Consider the following 22,516-nt stretch of genomic DNA (forward strand, 5'->3'; position numbering starts at 1 on the left):
TCTTTTGGAATTATGGCCAAAAAGTTCAACCTTAGTTTTATCAGACCAGACCACATTTTCCCACATGCTTTTGGGAGACTTCAGATGTGTTTTTGCAAAATTTAGCCGGGTTTGGATGCTACCCCATAGCCCAGACTTATGAAGAATATGGGAGATTGTTGTCACAACTTTAAGAGGGCAAATTTTCCAAGGATGAGGGCTGCTCTCCAGGATTTAGACTGGGAGGGAATATTGGCTTCGATGAGCACAGAGCAGAAATGGGAAATTTTCAAAAAGACTTCATGCAAACTCACTGTAAAGTATATTCCCATGGGTAATAAGTTTAAAAGGCTAAAAATAAAACCTATGTGGCTCACGGCTAAAGTTAAAAAAGCTATAGATAAAAAGAAAAATGCTTTTAAAAAATATAAAAATGAGGTAACACTATCATTGTTTAATTGTTACAAAGAGTATAACAGAATATGTAAAAAGAAAATCAAGGATGCAAAAATTCAAAATGAACGACAGATTGCAAAAGATGGTAGGATAAACCCCCAAAAATTCTTCAAATATATTAACCGTAAAAAGGTTAGGTCTGAGCATGTAGGCCCTTTACAAAATTATCAGGAGTGGGTGACTGGGGACAAAGAGAAGGCAAATTTATTAAATACTTTCTTTAGCTCTGTGTATACAAAGGAGCATGGGGGAGCTCAGGACCATAATGATGATGGTACTGACACAGCCCCAAATGATCCACAATGGCTCAAAAGTGATATGGTCCAGAAATATTTAGACAGAATAAGGGTGGATAAAGCGCCTGGACCAAATGGCATCCACCCACGCATCCTAAAATAATTGATCGCTGTAATTTCTAAGCCTTTGTTTCTAATTTTTAGGGACTTGTTAAGGACTGGAATAGTACCACTGGATTGGCATAGGGCCAATGTGGTGCCTATATCATTTATCTTTTGTCATTTTTTTTTTTTACATCACAGAAGCCTGACCTTTTAACAGGGGTGTGTAGATTTTTATATTCACTGTATGTTAACCACTTAAGGACCAAGCCACCAAGCCTATTTCTGACACCTCAGAATCGGCATATTTTGCTAGAAAATCATTTAGAACCCACAAACTTTATATATATATATATATATATATATATATATATATATAGCAAAGACTGGAGAATAAACTGGCAGTCATTGCAATATTTTTTGTCACGCGGTATTTGCTCAGCGGTTTTTCAAGCGCAATTTGGGAAAAAATACATTTCAAACTAAACCGTGAAGTTAGCCCATTTTTATTTTTTGTGAAAGATGTCACGCCGAGTAAATAGATACCTTACATGTTAAGGTTTAAAATTGCGCACACTCATGGAATAGCGACAACCTACAGTACTTGAAAATCTTCATAGGCGATGCGTTAAAATTTTTTTAATGGTTATCAGTTTAGAGTTACAGAGGAGGTCTCTTTCTATAATTATTGCTCTCGCTCTGGCAATCGCGGCAATACTTCATGTGTGGTTGAAACACCGTTTTCATTTGCAGGCGTATGTGTTCTCTTTCGTGCGCGAGCTCGCGGTGATGTTTAAAAAATGTTTTCTTTTCCTCCCGCTCACTGGGATAATGGCCGTTCGGCTGCTGAGCCACATTGGCTATCTCCTAAAGGCTGACCGCCAGCTCTAAAAAAAACTTACCTTGTTGACCCCTGCAGCTGCAGGCATCCTGGTACAACCACTTCTGCAAGCCGACGTACAGGTATGTTGGTTTGCGGAAAGTGGTTAAGTTAATGACACCCTGCAATCGGTTTGCAAAATGCAGCAGAATTTGGTCACCCATTCAATCTGATTCTGGTGCAGACAAAAACAAGGGTCCTGTACCAGTTTGGGGTGCGATTTGAGCAATATAAATTAATGGCTCAAACCCGATCCCAGAGATGCCCAGGGGTAGGACTGGGAAGGGGGGCAGGGTGTCAATCACCCTCCCCCCCCCCCCCCCCCCGGGCCACTCTGATGCTGTTAAGGCCCCACTCAGGGCTGAATTAATGTAGGGGCCAGACACTGTATACAGCTGCAGGTTGCCGCTACACAATGTTATATTTGCAGAGCTGCAGCGGAGCGGTATGAGTGTGCAGAGTGCGCTCCTGCACCCAGCCGGCACAATACTAACACAGTCCCCTCCCTGTCAGCCAGCGTGATCTCCACTCGACAGGAGCCTCCTAGGCCCCACCTTGGGCATTGTCATGTATTTTTGTTAAACCTCCTTTGTTGCTATTAACATTAAATTATGTTACCACATTGCATCAGGTTTGTCTTGCTTCAAAACATCAATATACGTTATAAAACCAGGTGGGCATAAATGGTGAGCTGATTCGATGGTTCAATGGGCCACTTGACTGGACTTGCTCCCCCAGGCCTAAAGCTGCCAGCCCTCCCTTGGAGATGCCGCATGTAATTCGCACACGAATGTGTGAATTTATTGTGGTGTCTGCACTGCAGCAATGTAAACCCAGGCGTATAGAATTTAAAGGGATAATTTAATGCGCTTGTATGCATTGCATACAAGCTCATTATGAAATACTTACCTTAGAGCGAAGCCCCCTGCAGTGCTGCCCGCTCACCGGTAACATGGCATCAGCCGTCTTACTTCGGGGTTCGCGTCATTCAGCCATCTGATTGGGCAGAGGCGCGATGAAGTCATTCCTGTGCATGCGCACGGGAATGGCCGTTCGCGGCACAGGGCTCTGAAGGAACGGCACGCGGCCGTTCCTTTAGAGCGCATGCGCCGATGGCGTCATCGGCTGCGTGCAATGTAAATATCTCCTAAACGGTGCAAATTTAGGAGATATTTGCAGTGCCTATAGGTAAGCCTTGGGGGTTTCAACCACTGCCAAGTGTGTGTGTGTATAATATAATTGAAAAAATAAATAGAGAGAGATAGATATATATACACACACACACAGTGATCATTTAGAAGGTGGCTAAAGAGCAAACGTTGTGTGGAGCCCCCCAAAAAATTGTGAGTGGTAAAGCCTCCCTTTTTTTTTCCTAGAAGATGCATTTCATTTTTCTTTTATATACCGGAAGAGAAGATAGGACTTGAGGACGTTTATAAGCTCTAGCTTAAAGTAAGTATTTACTTTCTCCTCAAAACCATAACAAAATGATACATTTTTAAACCACTCCTTTATCCATTTCAAACCCAATTCCAGTGTAAGTAAATGTAGTCCTCCTCTCTATCTCTGAGCACTACCCTTGGGCATGACTGTCAGAGGAAGGCCAGAGGTGTCTTTGATGTACAGCTCTGAATGACATTCTGGCTTCCTCCTTATGCTGTGCGAGTGGCAGGGTGGGGACCCAATGAGGGAAAACTGGGTGTTTGGGGGGCATATCTGAGTGAAGTTTGAAATCCCGGATTACGCACCAGTGAGCTGAATAATTCACATTTGATAGCGGTTTCAAAACACGAGGGTGATCAAGGGTTGCTTTAACCCTTTTCCATCTGCATCGTCTGAATTAACACACTCTTGAAAAGCGAAGAACAAATGTATATCAACAGCAGACAGTATGAACATAGTACCGACCATGTGACCCGTTTTCAGCAGAGAGCGGGCTGAAGTCTGCTCTCTGCCGATGTCACAGATGTCATCACAACCACGGAGTCGGGATCCACCAGGTGCCTGGACCGACACCCGGCTCAGGCTCTGAGCGAGCTGCTCAGAGCCTGAGTCGGCCGCTCCCCGCCCCTCCACAACTCAGTACTCCAATGAGCGAGGAAGGGGCAGAGCAGAGAGCTGCTGACTGACAGTCAGCAGCTTTCTGCTTGGGAAACTCTCGGAATCGAGTAATCGGCGGTGTTCAATCACTCGGTTCTCAGTGCAGAGGCACCGGGGGACAGATGCAGCATTGGACCGATGCTGCATCCACATAGGTAAGTATAAATGGGGAAAAAAAGTAATCCCATAATTTCCTCCTTTAAGGCCCCTTTCACATGGGGCAGATTTGTTTTGACTTACTCCGCTTGCTCAGCCGTCTGTTTTCAGCTGATCTTGTCGGATCGGATGCCAGGCGGATACACATGTCCGCTGACATCTGCCTCCCCATAGAAGATAATGGATGGCCTGATTGGGTCCGCCTGAATAATAGACAGGTGGACCCGATCTGTCCAGTCGTGTGAAAGAGGCCTAACACTGTGATCAGATGGCTTTGTTTGTAAACAGCTGTTACTGACAGTGACAACTGCCCATGTGTGTTTTTTTTTTTTTCTGTGCACAGCAAAAGAAATATGGTGCATACTTAACCACTTGCCGACCGCCGCAAGTACATATACTGCGGTGGTCAACCCCCCTGGGCAAAATGACGTATCGGTACGTCACTCGCCCGTGAGCCAATAGGGGGCGAGCGCGCGCTGCCGGAGGCGCGCTCCCGCCCGTTCACTGGGATCTCCGCGCGAGTGACCGGCGGCTCCGTGGTCCACCGGTCACTCGTGATCTCCCGCTGGAGAGGGAGAAAGGCAGGCGGCTAATGTAAACAAAGCCGTCTGTCCTTCTCCCTGATGTAAGAACCGAGATCATACGATCCTGCTATGTAGGATCGTATGTCTCTGTGGTTACATCAAAAGCCACGCCCCTTGACAGTTAGAAGCACACCCCTAGGGACACACTTAACCCCTTGTTCACCAATAAAGTTAACCCCTTCCCTGCCAGTGTCATTTTTACAGTAACAGTGCATATGTATAGCACTGATTACTGTAGTAATGTCACTGGTACCCCCAAAAGTGTCAAAAATGTCAGTCAAGGGTCCGATCTGTCTGCCGCAATGTCGCAGTCTCGCAAAAAAAAAACGCAGATCGCCGCCATTACTAGTTAAAAAAAAAAAAACAATAAAAATTAGATAAATCTTTCCCTTAGTTAGTAAACGCAATAACTTTTGCGCAAATTAATCAAAATACGCTTATTGCGTTTTTTTTTTTTTTTACCAAAAATATGTAGCAGAAAACAAATTGGCCTAAAATGTTAAAAAAAATTTGATTTTTTACAATTTTTTTTGGCGAATTTCATATAAAAAATGTGAAAAATATTGTTATTTTTTCAAAATTGACGCTCTTTTTTTTGTTTATAGCGCAAAAAAAAAAAATCACACAGGTGATCAAATAGCACCAAAAGAAAGCTGTTTGTGGGAAAAAAAGGACGTCAATTTTGTTTGGGTACAGCGTCGCACGACCGCAAAATTGTCCGTTAAAGTCACGCAGTGCCGAATCGCATAACAGGCCCTGGTCTTTGAGTAGCCAAATCCTCCGGGGCTTAAGTGGTTAAAGTGTTACTAAACCCAGAACTCTGCATTCACTATATCTGTCTCCCACAGTACACATGGAACATGGAAATGCAATTATTTTAGTAAATATAAACTGCTAAATTCCTTTTCCCATCAGCAGTATATAGCAGTCTTGTGACTTGTATTAGTGTCTGGTTAAAGCTTGTAGGAGGAGTTTCATACTGCACTGAGCTGTCCCATCAGGATGCAGGATCCCTGACCTTCTGTCTGGACAGTGCTTATTGGCCCTGTGCTGATCACATACATGCACTCTCCTAAGAAAAAAATAAAAAAACTCTCTCTCCATACACACCAATCTGAGCATGTGCAGCCTGACTCCAAAGGCTCTGTCTTATCCGGACTTGTTCTGGAGTCTGAAAGGAGGGGAGGATCTGTGCATAAAAGCTCAAGCAGCCTTTTTACACAATGCAGAAGATTTACCCCTTAGGTTCCACAGTGAGTATAATAAGCATGCTTTACTGCATATACAGACTGATTTTACTGTTGTGGGTTTAGGAACACTTTAAGACTATGGGGTTGATTTACTAAAAGCAAATAGGATGTTCACTTTGCATGAGTTTTTACCAGAGCTTGGTTTATAGCAATTTATAGATGAGCATTACAGAACAAAATATATTACTTTTTTTTTTTATGGTCTCAAGAAATGTTGTACCAACAAACAGACCTTATGCACCCCCAAATCTTTGGGAAGTTTAGGAGAACCTAATCTGTTCACATATCTCCTCCAGACAGCACAAATGGCCCAAGTAGCACAAACCACAACAAAGGGTCTCCACCACTACCTGAGTCCCGATTCACACTTCTATGATGCGGGAACCCTGCGAATCTACTGCGGGTTCCTGCATCGCATTCCCAGCGCAGGCAGTCCACACTGTCATATGCGAATTGCTGGGGGTGTCAATTCAAAGGTCACATAACGCAGTGCGATCTGACATTCGGACATGATTCTGCTGCGGACCCAAAAAAGGGTCCTGTGCGTGTTTGTGCCAAATAAGATGCAAATTCAGCCATACTGTCTATATAGGGGCAAATCTGGCATCTTCCACAAGGGAATATTCCTTTGCTTCTGGGGGTTTGCATGAGCCAAGTGCCGTCCAAATCCTTAGAGAATTCGGATTTGGTTAGTATGTCACTGAGGTTTTTTGCTCGTCTTGCCACCATGCTGGGATTAGTGCCTACTATTTCTTTTAGGGTAGGTGTATTGCTGAGGATGCCCCAGTGTTTAGCCAGGATTTGGCGTACCGGTTCCCATTGGGCCCCATATTGGGTAATGATTCTTGTTGTCCCAATTGCGTCTTTTATGGAGGGGGTTTTGCGAGCTAAAAGATCTTCTCTTTCTCGCTTGTTGGCTTTTTGTTTTGAATTCCTTAGTTGTTTATGTGAATAACCTCTCTCACGGAATCTTTTGTATAAGTCTTTGCTTTCCTTGTAGTAATCTTCTTTTTTTGAGCAGTTGCGTTTGATCCTTAGGAATTGGCCAGTGGGTATACCGTTCTTTAGCCATTGGGGGTGGTGGCAGTCTGCTTTTAATAGTGTATTAGCTGCCGTGGTTTTGCGGAAGGTGTTCGTAAGTTTGGCAATTGTTTTCATTTCTGATCCATAAGTCTAGGAATGAAATTTTAACTTTGTCAAACGTGTAGGTCAGACGGATGGGTGAAGAAATGGCACTGCAGCCATTAGAGTTATAGGACATTTTCCTAACTCTACCTAAGTCCCCACACATTTCCAGATTCAGATGGGTGATCAGTTCCACGGTTTCCCAGCAACCATCCCTGCAAACCTGTAGTACAGCACCTCTAACCAGGCAAACCATACACTCTAGGAGAAAATCCATCCGGATCCCCCCATTCAACCATTGCTTCCACGTGACTGTTTACAGTGCAAAATATAAAAAGGAAAACAGGAACACTTCCTGAACTACTGCACCATTAATGAATTTCACGCCATATTCAATAAATTATCTGCTATGATTTACACTTAAACAGTGTCCCGACCTATACTTAGCCAACCATCTAACCTTTCTTTTTGTTCTGACCACTGTACAGAATACTTTTTATATGCAAGTTTTTCAGGTTAGGTTGGCCCCACATCGTACCCACATAGGGACAAGTCACAGCATCATATAACCTTTGCTCCTATCAAACCACTTTCATACTAACATACTTCAAATGCCTGGATGTAGCGTGGAGACTGTATTGGTCACCTCAGACCCTGGTCCTGTATGTTTTTTAATGTAAGAGAACGTTTCTTGGAGACTGACAGGCAGGGGAATAGCTGCCCATCCTCACAAGACCCACTACAATACTTACCTACCAACCTTGGTACATGTGTGGTACTTCTCTCTCACTCTTATCCATTGATGCAATTTGGTAAATTTCCTGTGTGATTAATTTACAGATTAGAAAAATCCCAACATCCTTAAGTGATGCTTGTAGTTGTTGGATCGTGTGTGGCTAGGAATAAATTGCCTGAAGACATAAAATTGTCTCTGCTTAATCAGGCACTAACTGTTGAGCTGGTAAATAATCATATGTAGGCATTCTGTTCTGTTGACATGCCAGTTAGAATTTTCTTAACCAATTACTATTGTTCCAAAAGAATCTGGTACCAAAGGGTGTTTTTTGGGTTTCATTCCTCTCCTCCATAGGTGTAAATTGGAATGTTTTGCCGATTCCAAGTATGCATGTTAATGGAAAGATTTATTAACCAAAAAATCAGCTGTTGGAAATTTTTTGCATTGTTCTGGGTGGCTTTGTGTTGCAGTCCTAAGTGATTAACTGGGTTGGAAACATGGGAGGAAGATTTAGTATCACAAGGTGAGATCCAGAGACACCTGACTTTGTTTTCTACAATGGGGAAGCACGTGCATGAAAAAAAACGAAAATACTTGGTTTATAGTTCTAAAAATCTGAAGTGGTATATTTCCCCTTTTTTGGTGAAGTGTCCATTTTTAAAAATTTTCCTGTTAGCTGCTATGTGACGAATTTTAAACATCTGCACAAGTGCATTTCTGTGTTGACCTCCCCTTTTTTGATTATAGGGTATTTTAAAGCGAAGACAAGCAGAGCTCACATCTTTCTATCTAGTTACAACCGTTTCTTTTTGTTTCCTTGTAGTTGAAAGCGCTATCCTAAAGGCGTGACAGCGCTTGGACTATGTCCCATTGCTGTACTAACCTCCTGTGGGATGTACGAAAACGTGCACTTGGCTTGGATGAACCCAGTGCTATCCGTATCAACTATTTGGGTATGTGATGCTTAACAACATTGCTGTGAATTTGTGGTGAAAAAAGGTATTTTGCATTCATATTTGTTTTTGCAGTGCTTAAAAGCAACTTGAACATGTGTTATATTTTTGTTATTGTATTAGATTAGCAAGATCATGATTAGGCAGCATTCAAATACATGGTCTGCCTATCTTGGCCAACCTGCAGGCTTGCATTGTGTGAAATAATTAAATCTCTTTTCAGCACTATAAAACAGGAAGCAGAGCATACGTGAAATGAGCAAAATAGTCTGCCTCCATGTACATATATAATTAAAAACTACATGGAGCTGATCCCTTTTACATTGAAAATTACTCAACATTCTCTTTAAAATGACACTTGTGTAATTTTAATATGAAGATAATTTGGAATAAGAGTACTTTACCTCAAGTTGGTCCTGAAGTCACCCTTTAAAAAATTGGGATCATGTTTATTTGACTTATGCACCCCTGATGCCTTTTTTTCATTCTTATTCTCATTCCTGGGGGGAGGGGGGCGCGCCCATGGTACGCTCTCCTTAGCACCTGGTGAAGACCTGGTCTTATTACTGGGTAAATCCATGTTCAATCCCATTAAGGTAGTTAAAAGTTCATGTTCAAACACTGGACACCATTCTTTTTGAGAGTGTACCTGATACACAGAATAGCTGTTACTCAGGGGTGGCAATGGCGAGGTGTATATCAGAAGTAGCGATGAGCTCAGAACACAAGTCTGAACCCCCATGAGCTATCCTGCCAGGATGCTGCCACTGTAGCCAGCCAATCGGTGGTAGAGGCATTCCACACCCTGCAGCCTACGTATGCAAGGGGCATGTACATGTGCAGCGGCGGGACAGGGAATGCATCCACCAGTTATGTTTGGCTACCCGCAGTGACCGTTTCCAAATGGGATAGCTTAGGCAGGTTCAGACTTCTCTGATCAGAAGTGAATCGCAACACATTTCTTGTCTCTTCTGACTTCATTACGGGGGGGGGGGGGGATGCAGATGCAGATGCACCTTCCCTTGCTCTGTCTGCAGCTGGCCACACAGGATACTGCAGTCTCAGGCTACATGGTCACATTGGAGACCCTTGAAGGATCATGGCGGATCATAGCTGCAGCCATGATCCTGGTACAACCACTTCAACCCAAGGATGTATGGATACGTCCTAAGGGCGTGAAGTGGTTCAAGATGAGATTCTGTATATTAGGGTTGGAGTTGCCTTGAGCATTAAGTGTCTGTCGGATTTACATTGTTTTCACAATAGCTGGATGGTCCTTGGATTTACACACTCTGTACAGTGAGAATGCTAATTGTGCAAGTATTTATAGTAAGGGTCAACCGATTATGGGTCGAAGTGATGTCATGATATCACTTCTGGGTACTGGAGCCTTAAAGGTGTCAGATAAAAAAAAAAATGACAGCATTCAAAACAGTCAGACCCCAGATCCCTCCATAAAGAGTACCTGTCACTGCCTTTTACTGTCACAAGCGATGTTTACATTCCTTGTGACAGCAATAAAAGTGTTCAAAAAATTTATATTTTAAAAGGGCATTGTAAAAAAAGAAAACTTTTTAAATGTGCAGAATATCGGCTATCAGCCAGAAGGGTGGCTGGAAAATCGGTATCGGCCCTGAAAAAACTATATCCGTCAATCTCTAATTTGTACTGTACGCACTTTGATTATGCATATTTGCACTTAGTTGAAACTTTGCACATGTTATAGAAGTACTATTCTACAATTAATTGGGAAAAATGTTCATGTGTTTGCGCAATTCATGATTTAAGTGAATGTGCACAGGAGTTAGAGGGTGAATAAGCAGGTGTAGAGCTGTATTAAATTAAGCTAAACATTGCAACTGCTTAATTACACAAATTAATTCAATTTTCCTAATCGCAGCGCTCTCTTAATCCACTGCAGGCTGAAATCACATACCCCAATGCGTCTTGTAGCACATTGTGACCCTTCACTGTTACTGCTTGTTCAATACACTATTACTATTGGTGTGTGTCTGTTGTGTTTTTTTTTTTTCTTTCTTCTTCAAAGTACTTCCCAGTACAGCAAAACTTCAGAGTTGTTTCCTTTAAAGTCGAACTACACTTGATCTGAGAACCACAAATCAATAATATGATTTAATTTATATTTAATCAATATTTAATTTATTTTTAATATTTAAAGTAAACTTACCCAACGATCCGTGTCATTTTTATTTTGTTGTGAAATCGCTTTAACCCCCCCCCCCCCCCCAGCATTTTTGGCCATGGCCATCTTGAGTAAGGGCAGAGGACTCATGTAGCATTACTTCCTGGAATCCACCTACCCTTAGCTCAGACATGCAAGCAGGAGAGGTACTTAGCTGAGAAAGCCCCTCCTCCCCTACTAAAGACTCCTGGGATGTATAACAAGATAACAACATTTGCCTAAGCATGGAAACCAGAGAGTACAGTGCCTTGCAAAATTATTCACCCCCCTTGACCTATTTTGTTACATTACAGCCTTAAGTTCAAGGTTTTTGTTAATCTGAATTTCATGTGATGGATCAGAACACAATAGTCAAAGTTGGTGAAGTGAAATGAGAAAAATATATACATACAACTATTTTTTAGAAATAGAAAACAGAAAATTGGCATGTGCGTATGTATTCACCCCCTTTGTTATGAAGCCCATAAAAAGCTCTGGTGCAACCAATTACCTTCAGAAGTCACATAATTAGTGAAATGATGGCCACCTGTGTGCAATCTGAGTGTCCCATGATCTGTCATTGCATATACACACTTTTTGAAAGGCCCCAGAGGCTGCAACACCTAAGCAGGAGGCACCACTAACCAAACACTGGCATGAAGACCAAGGAACTCTCCAAACAAGTAAGGGACAATGTTGTTGAGAAGTACAAGTCAGAGTTGGCTTCTAAAAAAATATCAAAATCTTTGATGATCCCCAGGAGCACCATCAAATCTATCATAACCAAATGGAAAGAACATGGCACAACAGCAAACCTGAGAGTGGCCAGAAGAAAGCCATTACTTTCAGCAAAAAACAAAATGGTACGTTTTTGGAGTTTGCAAAAAGGCATGTGGGAGACTCTCAAAATTTATGGAGGAAGGGCTCTGGTCTAATGAGACTAAAATTGAACTTTTCGGCCATCAAAGAAAAATGTTTGGTGCAAACCCAACACATCACGTAAAGAACACCATCCCCACAGTGAAACATGGTGGTGGGAGCATCATGCTGTGGGGATGTTTTTCAGCAGCCGGGACTGGAAAACTGCCTGGTCAGAGTTGAGGGAAAGATGGATGGTGCTAAATACAAGGATATTCTTGAGCAAAACCTGTACCACTCTGTGCGTGATTTAAGGCTAGGACGGAGGTTCACCTTCCAGCAGGACAATGACCCCAAACACACTGCTAAAGCAACACTTGAGTGGTTTAGGGCGAAACATGTAAATATGTTGGAATGGCCTAGTCAAAGCCCAGACCTCAATCCAATAGCAAATCTGTGGTCAGACTTAAAGATTGCTGTTCACAAGTGCAAACCATCCAACTTGAAGGAGCTGGAGCAGTTTTGCAAGGAGGAATGGGCAAAATTCCCAGTGGTAAGATGTGGCAAGCTCATAGAGACTTATTCAAAGCTACTTGGAGCTGTGAATGTCGCAAAAGGTGGCTCTACAAAGTATTGACTTTAGGGGGGTGAATAGTTATGCACCTTGACTTTTTCTGTTATTTTGTCCTATTTGTTGTTTGCTTCACAATAAAAAAAAAAAAAAAAAAAAAACATCTTCAAAGTTGTGGCCATGTTCTGTAAATTAAATGATGAAAATCCTCAAACAATCCATGTTAATTCCAGATTGTGAGGCAACAAAACAGGAAAAATGCCAAGGGTGGTGAATACTTTTGCAAGCCACTGTACCTGAAGAAATGTAGAAACAAAAGTTTAAGATAAGCAAATATGATATACATTCCTATCCATTTACTAATGCTAGCAGCATAAGGATTAAACATAGTCCATGCTGGTTAAGAGAGTGAATTTCCGCTTTAATTTACTTTTAGAAAGCACAACTTGGAATAAATCGAATAGCCATTTTCTTCCCACTCATCAAATAAAACAAAAAATAACTGCATAGATGCTAGTGTACCCGATCTCCCTAACTATATCCTATCTTGCTCCAGAGCTTATCCTGCATATTTGGTGGCAGGGATGAGCTTGGGCGTGTTCGAGTTTGTACGTGCCCGATCCCGCCAGGAAATCGACACTGCACTCCGCTAATCACAGGCAGTGAGACATTTCCCCATCCACAGCTGCACAGATTGGAAAAAGGTCTCGCTGTCTGTGATTAGCGGAGTGCAGTGTCTGCTTCCTGGCGGGATCGGACACGTACGAAGTCGAACACGCCCCAACTCATCTCTATTTGGTGGCAATGAGTATCCTCTAGTTTATGAAACTTATGACTCAGTTTATATCTTCCTTAATACATTTTCACATTAACCTGGACCCTGCTCTCAATCTGTTAAATAAAATTTGTCTATAGACAAATCTTATATACTTTTATTGCATCCCAGTTGTCTGTCCTGAGACTGGAAAAATAAAAGGGGTTCCATTGTTTCAAAACTGTAAATGCATCCATAATAAACAGGTTTAACTTGAATTTATGTTTGTATTCTATCTGCTAGTTTGACATGTTTTGCTTTTATTAGTAATATTATTATTATTTTTGCTTTTAGCAGATGTATACTAGGCGTATAAAACACTGCTGTTAGAGGTTTTTTTTCTTGATGCTAAATGCCCCTCCATGTTAGCCTAGGTGGCTATGCACATGTAGATATTTACAGGTGTATTTGAAGCGAAGCATTTAGAGGCAGAAAAAAAAACATGCGCATCACATTCAGGAGCAGAAAAAAGCTGGGCACGTCTAAATGCGCCGAGACGCGAAGCACGTTTAGCGCATGAGCATTTATTCATTTCAATAACCAGAGTAAATCAATATTCTGATCAATGGAATGAATGAACACCCAAATGCTTGACGTGCCTAAATATATTTGCAAAAGTCCAGTGTGCAAGAAACCTTATGATCATGATAGCACCTATAGGTTGGTCCTTGTTTGTTAGCATGAACGTGTTTTTTTTTTATTTTTTTTTTTTTTTCATATATTAGTAAAATAGTGTTTAATAATGAAATCCAAAATAAATATAAATTGGGATTTGTAGGCTTTTCCTTTTACCAAAACGGTTTAATAAAAGTTCCATTGGTTATTTTTTTTCCTTCAGCTTTGTTTTTCAATTTCCAACAGGACGAAGAGAATTCGTTCAAAAACTTAAATTGGAAAAAACTCTAAATATACATCATGGTTGTGTAAGTAAATCGTAGAACCACAAACATACTGCTCTGGTATTTTGTTTAGACTATTTCGATTAAACTATGTTGAAACAACAGTAAATGGAAAGTTATCTTGCACATGATTCATTAAATTTCAGAAGTCTCAGGTTGAAGGGAGTTTTTCAATGCAAAAATAACTTTGTAGAAATGTAATACACAAAGTAACACTACAGCAAGAGTGCATAGGTGGCACCTATAGGTACCTCCACATGTTTTTTTTGATGGTAGCTCAAGTACCTCAAGAATCCCAGAACCTTAGGTATTTCTGCTATAAAAATCTTGTCTTTTGCATTAAAAAAAAACAAGCTTCAAGTTGCCACTTACTTAACTTTATTTTTTGTTTAGTTGGAAGGCCCAACAGTATAGTGTGAAGTGAGAGCTTGACTTTGTGTGCGGAAATCTAGATGTACTTGGGTGCTTGGGGTTTTGAGGCTGCCAGAGCAAACGGCTATCTAATGCCTCGTTTTCCACTGAGTGGTACGGTACGGTTCGGTTCAGAACGGTACACCTTGCGTTTCCACTGCCAATAGTACCCTTTCATGATAGGCGTGGTGTAGCAGGAAAGCTGTGATAGACGATTCTCTGTCAACCAATCAAAGTTCTGCAGAGTGTAGCTCCACCCTGCTGGTACGGTACTAATGTGCTTGGCACCCCAACGAAAGGGTCCCAAAAAAGTGGTACGGTTCGGAATTAGGGTATCATTCACAATGGAAACGGCAAAAATATTGCACCGAACTGTACCGTACCGCTCAGTGGAAACGAGCCATTAGGTAGTTGCACACACCTGTAGTCTATGGTGACAAAAGCTCTACTGTAGTTTCTGTATGTAAGCTGCTATTACTTTTAGTTTCTGTATGTAAATTGATGTAATCTACAGTAAAGCTGAGTAGGTTTTGAATGCCATATAAATAGGGCTTTCTATAGACTGACGTGAGAATTACTGACTGCTTTCACCAGGGCTTCTCTCCTTTTTAAAAAAAAAAAAATTAATCGGAACTAAGGTAAAAGTGGCCAATGTACAGACCGTATAGCCAAATTCTGTGCATTAATGCAATAATTTAAAATAAGTTGCCTGTGCGACTTTCTGCCTGTATGCATCATATAATTGTCATAGCTTCAGTTCCAAAGCTTCACCAAAAATAATCTCTAGTAACATTTTGTATCTCTTGGCTCCCTCCAGTCAGTTTTTTCCTTATGTTTGCACTTCTGAAATACAGAAAAGAGAATGCTGTCCAAAAATTATGAGTAACGTTAAAAAGATATTTGATAAAACCATAGGTGTATTTTAATGGAGCATCTGTAGAGCTGCCTTTTTCTAATCCATTTCATTTTCTTAAAACCATACTGCTGAAGAAACTACTTTTTTCAGGTTTCCAAAAATTCAACTGAATTCTGAAATTGGTTCATGATTTTGAACAAAATACTTGTGCAGAAAGTGGAGGAAAATACACATTAGAGAGAAGGTGGGGATGCTTCTTGTCATATAAAGCCATAAATGGACTGACTCTCTAAGCTGGAAAGAGATTTTGGCTTATAATGGGAAGTATGTCAGCATGGGTACAATGGGTTTGTAGAGGACCAGGGAGTTGAAAAGGCAGATTGGTACATGGGTGGCCTTGTATTTTAGCATAAATGTTATGTAAATTATATAGAGAAAAAAAACGTCATAACATTTGGTCAACTTTAGTTTAGGCATTGAGAAGAGCGTGCTCTTTAAATATCACTTACTCCAAAGCTGGTGCTTTAAGCTGCAATGTAGTGTTGCTTGTTACTGATTAACATTACACACACCTACACAGGTTTATTTGGATGGACTATTGTCTTTATTCAACCTCATGTAACTATGTCACAGAAAACCTATAACTGCAACAATGCATCTGTGTCTTCGGCCTGGTTCACAGAGCTCTGACATGGAAGTTGCATGACTTCCAGTCTGATCTTGTCCTGCAACTTCATGTCCGACCTCCATGCGACTTCCAATGAATGGAATCTGACCGATGAGGATTGTGACTTGTCCTTTGACCAATCAAAACCTTTCCGTTGCTTCTGGTATTGAGAACCTCATGCCTGATTTATAAAAAAAAAAGGCATGAGGTCCCCCCCCCCCCCCCCCAGGTACATACCAGGCCTTTTGAGTCTGGTATGGACCTTTTTTGAAGGGTGTTTTAAAAAAAACACAGTGTGGGATATCAGACCCTTCTGTCTGGTATGGATTTTGAGGGGAAACCCCACGCCAAAGAAATAAAATCCTTACAAGACCCTTATTCGTACATGCAGCCTGGCAGGTCAGGAAAGGAGGAGGGCGGGCGAGCGCTCCCCCCTAGACCATACAAGGCCACATGCCCTAAACATGAGGGGGTGGGTGGTTTGGGGCGGGGGGGCTCTTCGTCCCCCACCCCAAAGCACCTTGTCCCCATGTTGTTGGGGACAAGGGCCTCATCCCCGGTGGTTGTAGGGGTAGGGGGTTTATCGAAATCTGGAAGATCTGTCCGCCACCCAAATTTGTTAATGAGCATGGGGTACATTTTACCCCTACCCATTCACCCAAAAAAAGTGTGATGTTACAAAGACAAGAGACGGTTTTTGACAAGTCCTTTATTAAAAATGAATTCTGTCCTCCGTCATAGCTCCAACATGTCTTCTTTCTCTGGTTCCACTTCCGCTATCTTCTTCCTCCAGTCTTCCTCTGACACTGGCTCCTGCTGTTGTCGGCTCTGTTCTCTGTTGGTTCTTTTATAGCTATGCGGCATGGCCATCTGGAGACCCTGCCCCGTGTGACGTCACAGTGACTTAATTTTGGCATAGGTTTCCCCTTTCAAGATCCTCAGAGCACAAGTTGCTTCAGTTAAGATGATGATCCAGCTTGGATGCGACTTATATTCAAATCAATGGGCTGAAATCGTGCCCGAGTCGGGCCAAAGTAGTGCAGGAACCTTTTTCAAAACTGGACCAGTTAAAAACGGCTCTCATAGGGAACAATTGGCTTTGACATGTCATGCGACTTGTGCTCTCAAAGTCAGAGTGTATGTCGGACCAGTGTGAACCAGACCTTTTGTCTCTGGTTGTCTTGTGTATTTATAAATAATCCTCCTTGGAGTTAGAGCACAAAATAACCTGCTTTGATCTACCCAGGCGATACCTTAGTCTGTTTTTACTTCAACCACATGCACCCAGTCTCTGCTCTGGCAAGTTTTTACTACACCTTGCTTTTTTGTGACCTGTTGCTAGAAACACTTATTTCTCTATTGTTCATTGACAGACGCAGCTCCATATAATTCTTGATCATTGGGTTTTGCTGCCCCCTACAGGAATAGAACACTAAGCAGGAAAAAGCTTTACCACGCCTATGAGGCCGTCCCAGCAAGCATACACCCACACACTCTGCTATATGCTTCAGTTTGTTTCTGCCTAGTTTAGGAGGAGGACTTGGTTCCCTGCTGGGACTTTGGTCTTAGCTATTTTTTTTTGGGAACATTTTTGTAAGACTTTACTTTTTAGTTTTGTTCCTGAGAGAACTACAAGCAACAGCCGGCTGGGTTTCGGACTGGATATGTTAGATCCTTAAGGCCTCCCAGCCCGGCCAGCGAGCGTGCGCAGGTTATAGTCCAGCACTGGGCTTCGCCATGACAGACCCCTGATGGATGGCCATTTTCTTGGATGTTACTGGGGTCCCTGTAGGTATTTCTCATTCACCCTGCTGCAGGCTGTGCTAGGGCTGGGACTTGTGGTGCCGCTGGTGCAGCAGTACGGATCGCGTTGCAGATTTTTCTTAAAGTGACACTGTTTTTTTCTATTCAGTAAATATGGAGTCCCAGGGCCAAATCTCACCCACAGACCTCCTCAGTATGGTTGCAGGACCCTCTGGGTCACAGCCCTTTTCTCCATTTACAGCAGTTTTGGAAAACCTTGTGTCAAAAGTGGATTTAGTTTTAAAAAAATGCCACTAGTAGAAAGCACCCTATGCCTTCCCCTGCTTCTTTAGTATCCTCAGATTCTGTCTAGACATGGCCGCCGCGGACACATGCCATCCTGGTGGATCTGCGTCTTGATATTCTGATGGCGAGGAGGGGGGACACCCAATGTCGACCTGTTGGCCTCTCGGCTCAACAAGAAGGTTCAAAGGTTTGTAGCCAGGTCCCCTAGCCGACGCCGTAGATGCACTAGTGGCTCCTTGGGGTCATTATTGGCTGATTTATGCGTTTCCACCGCTGAAACTCCTGCCAATGACTTCTGCGCAGAATAGAGGCGGAGGGGATTTCAGTCATTCTGGTGGCTCCAGACTGACCTCGCTGGTCTTCGTACGCATATCTGGTAAGGTTGATCGCCGATGCTCCTTGGAGACTAAAGCCCCGTACACACGTAGCGATTGTCGGCCGTAAATATTCAGCCGCCGAACGATCGGCCGATTGTCGGCTTGTTAGTATGATGCTTCCGACAACCGGCTCCGACTTTTCGGCCGAACAGAATCGGGTGTGCAGGCATTAAAATTTTTGTTGGCCAACACCAGAACGGCCGATTGTTCGCCAGCCAGTACAGAATTCGGCCGACAAACAGCAGATTTGCAAGACTGGGCATGCTCAGAAAAGAAAAAAGACACGGAAAGTTAACCATCACATGACATCACTTCTGCAGTCGGCTGTTGTTGGCCGACAAAATTCGTGTGCAGTCTTTAGCACTTTTCAGCCGACAGGACAGCACCGGACAAAAGACGGCCGATCGTTCGGCCGTCATTCGGTACGTGTGTACGGGGCTTTACTCTCAGGGAAGATCTGCTGTCTAAAGGGCCGATCTTCCATCCTGCTTTACAGTCGCTTGCTTTACTGGTGTGGCTGTTGAAAGCCAGGTGTTGATTAGGAGTCTTTCTGATTCAGTGATTCCTACACTGTTGAAGAACAGGAAGTCTACTTCCAGGAAGATCCATCATCGTATGTGGAAATCGTACATTTCATGGTGTGAATCCATGAAGGTGCATCCTCGCGTTTTTTCGGTGGCTAGGATCTTGGCTTTCTTTCAAAGAGGTGTTGAACAGAAGTTGGCCTTGGCTATTATTAAACGCCAAGTGTCTGCCTTGGCTGTGTTTTTCCAACGTCCTTTAGGCTCGCATGTGTTGATCCACACTTTTTTATCCAAGGGGTCCCTCATGTGGCCCCTCCGAGGCGATCCCCGTTACCTCCGTCGGATTTGAATTTGGTATTGTCTGTTCTTCAAAAACCTCCTTTTGAGAAAATTAGGGAGATTCCTTTGATTACTTCTGCTCGCAGAGTATCAGAATTGGTGGTGTTTTCCTGTCGTTCGCCTTATTTGGTGGTCCAGAGATTAAGTGGTACTTTGACCTAGTCATTCGTTTCTTCCTAAGGTGGTGTCTGATTTCCATCTAAATGAAGACCTTGTGCTGCCTTCTTTATGTCCTAAGCCCAAGCATCCTAAGGAAATTGCTCTGCATTCTTAATATGTGGTTCGGGCAATTGGTTTACCTGGCGGCTACCGAATCTTTCAGGGAATCGGATTCTCTTTTTGTCCTTACGGAAGGACCTAGAAAGGGATTGACTGCGTCTGCTGTGACCATTACTAGGTGGATCAGGCAGACGGTGGTTCAGGCTTATTCGCTGAAGGGTCAAGTTCCACCTTTCCCTTTTTAAAGGTTGATTCTACTAGGACGCTGAGTGCTTCTTGGGCTTTTTGCCATCAGGCGGCAGTGATACATGTTTGCAAGGCGGCAACTTGGTCGTCTGTGCACACGTTCACAAAATGTTATAAAGTAGATGTGTTGGCATTCTCGGATGGTTCTTTTGGCCGCAATGTTTTGCAGGCTGCTGTTTGAAAGAGACTTAGTCTATTTGAGGGTGTTTGTCCAGGTGAGCTCCTGTTGTCCCTGGTTGAGCTCTATATTCTCTGGTTGGCTAAAGTTTTTTAGCCTTGTTGGGAATTTATGTTCTTATTCTGCATTTTTCCCACCCCTCATGCAAATACTGCTTTGGGACGTCCCAATGGTCAAGAATTTTATAAAGAGCTGCTTCTGTCAATGAATGATGGAGAGAACTAGATTTTTGTTATAACGTAAAATCCTTTTCTCTGAAGTTAAATTGACAGACACAGCACCCACCCCTCTTCTTGAGTGGGATGGGGTTTTTCCTCTAAGCACTGCTTGAAATGAAACTGAAGCCTGTAGCAGAGTGTGTGGGTGTATGCCTGCAGGGATGGCCCCATAGGCGAGGTAAAGCTTTTTCCTGCCTAGTGTTCTACTCCTGTAGGGGGCAGCATAACCAAATGATTAAGAATTATATGGAGCTGGAGCTGCGTCTGTCAATGAACTTCAGAGAAAAGGATTTTACGCTAAGACAAAAATCCAGTTTTTTAAAGAAAGCTATATGCAAGATATGTTACAATGTATTACTTAACGGATAACACTGTATTCCACACCTATCAGAAGTCTGAGGTTAAGACCACGGAGGTGACACAGCATCAGCCAGAACTGTACATGTTACAGAGATGTTTTGCGTAGATTAGCATGTATTGTTCCCATTGTTCCCATTGTTTGTTTGCTTGTATGTAATTCTGTTCACTTTCCTTTTTTGTAAGCAGAAAGATGCTTGCATATTTTCTTCTTTTAACATGTTTTCTGTAGGGTGTTACATAAAATCAAGTGGCCAAAAAAAATTTACTTATTAGCCACCTTTTTTGAAGATTTTCAAACGATTAGAACGATTAGAAACGTTTAGAACGAAGACACCAGATGGTCATGTAGTATTGATGCCATTTAATACAATATAATTCAATACATGCTAAACTACGCAAAACATCTCTCTGTAACATGTACAGTTTTGGCTGATGCTGTGTCACTTCCGTGGTCTTAACCTCAGACTTCTGATAGGTGTGGAATACAGTGTTATCCGTTAAGTCATTGTAACATATCTTGCATATAGCCTTCTTTAAAAAAACTGGATTTTTGTCTTACCGTAAAATCCTTTCTTTTTCTCTGAAGTTCATTGACAGACACAGCTCCATATGTGCTTTATAGAAAACGTATTCGTATATGACACATATACTTAGATTCTAAAATTGAATTTTATTTTGTTAATCCTAAGCCAACCAAAAGCTTTAATCTGAACCGGGTAACAACAGGGCTATACTAAATTAATTTCATGGAATACTTTAGAGTGGGTTTGAACACATATATACTAGGAGAGATCTGATCGAAATGGAGTTCCAGGTCATAGAAGCATTAATGTGGTGACTCTCAAATTAGAAACAGTTTTTGTAGCAGCTGTCATCTTTAATTTTATTTATAGTTTTTTTCATACTGTCTTAGGTGTAACTGACATAAAATTAGAATATCACAAAAAGTATTTCAATTCAAAAAGCTAAACTAATATATATAATATTCATTGCACATAGAGTGATTTATTTCAAGCATTTCTTTCTTTTATTTTTGATTATGGCTTATAGTTAGTGAAAACCCAAAATGTAATATCTCAAAATGTTGGCTTACTGAAAAGTATGTCCATGTACAGTATAGTATAGTATGCACTCAATACTTGGTCGGGGCTCCTTTTGCATGAATTACTGCATCAATGTGGCGTGGCATTGAGGCAATTAGCCTGTGGCACTGCTAAAGTGTTATGGAATCCCAGGTTTCTTTGATGGTGGCTTTCAGCTCATCTGCATTATTGGCTCTGGTGTCTCTCATCTTCCTCTTAGGGTTTAGGTCAGGCGAGTTTGCTGGCTAATCAAGCACAGTGATACCATGATCATTAAACAAGGTATTGGTACTTTTGGCAGTGTGGGCAGGTGCCAAGTCCTGCTGAAAAATGAATTCAGTATCTCCATAAAGCTGGTCAGCAGAGGGAAGCATGAAGTGCTCTAGAATTTCCTGGTAGAGGGCTGTGCTGACTTTGGACTTGATAAAACACAGTGGACCAACACCAGCAGATGACATGGCTCCCCAAATTATCACTGACTGTGAAAACTTCACACTGGACCTCATGCAACTTGGATTCTGTGCCTCTCCACTCTTCCTCCAGACTCTGGGACCTTGATTTCCAAAAGAAATGCCAAATTGTCCACAGTCCATGATAATTTGGGGAGCCATGTCATCTACTAGTGTTGGTCCGCTGTGTTTTATCAAGTCAAAAGTCAGCACAGCTCTCTGCCAGGAAATTCTAGAGCACTTCATTCTTCCCCTCTGCTGACCAGCTTTATGGAGATGCTGATTTATTGTCCAGCAGGACTTGGCACCTGCTCACTGTGCCAAAAGTACCAATACCTGATTTAATGATCATGGTATCAAAGTGCTTGATTGGGCAACAAACACGCCTGACCTAAACCCCAGAGAAAATCTGTGGGCTATTGTCAAGAGGAAGATGAGAGACACCAGACCCAACAATGCAAATGAGCTGAAAGCCGCTATCAAAGCAACCTGGACTTCCATAACACCTCAGCAGTGCCACGGGCTGATCGCTTCCATTCCACGCTGCATTGATGCAGTAATTCATGCAACAGGAGCCCTGACCAAGTATTGAGTGCATACTATACTGTACATGGACATTCTTTTCAGTAAGCCAACATTTCTGTATTAAAATCCTTTTTT

General features: G+C 42.2%; 1 protein-coding gene across 6 annotated transcripts in view; it reads left to right on the forward strand.

The window, feature by feature from the left end:
- The window catches only part of DCAF6 (DDB1 and CUL4 associated factor 6), a 178,133-nt gene that overhangs the window by 16,716 nt on the left and 138,901 nt on the right, over positions 1–22,516 (forward strand). For 5 of the 6 annotated variants that reach the window (XM_082244794.1, XM_082244798.1, XM_082244799.1 and 2 more), the window contains exons 2-3: positions 8,428–8,557; positions 13,844–13,905. In XM_082244794.1, coding sequence (XP_082100920.1) covers positions 8,467–8,557; positions 13,844–13,905 — 153 coding nt within the window. In that variant the 5' untranslated portion in view covers positions 8,428–8,466. The remainder of the gene's footprint in view (positions 1–8,427; positions 8,558–13,843; positions 13,906–22,516) is intronic. The other variant, XM_082244795.1, reaches the window with a different exon arrangement.

The sequence above is a fragment of the Pelophylax lessonae genome (assembly GCF_965119305.1).
Source record: "Pelophylax lessonae genome assembly, chromosome: 2".
Classification (NCBI taxonomy): Eukaryota; Metazoa; Chordata; class Amphibia; order Anura; family Ranidae; genus Pelophylax; species Pelophylax lessonae.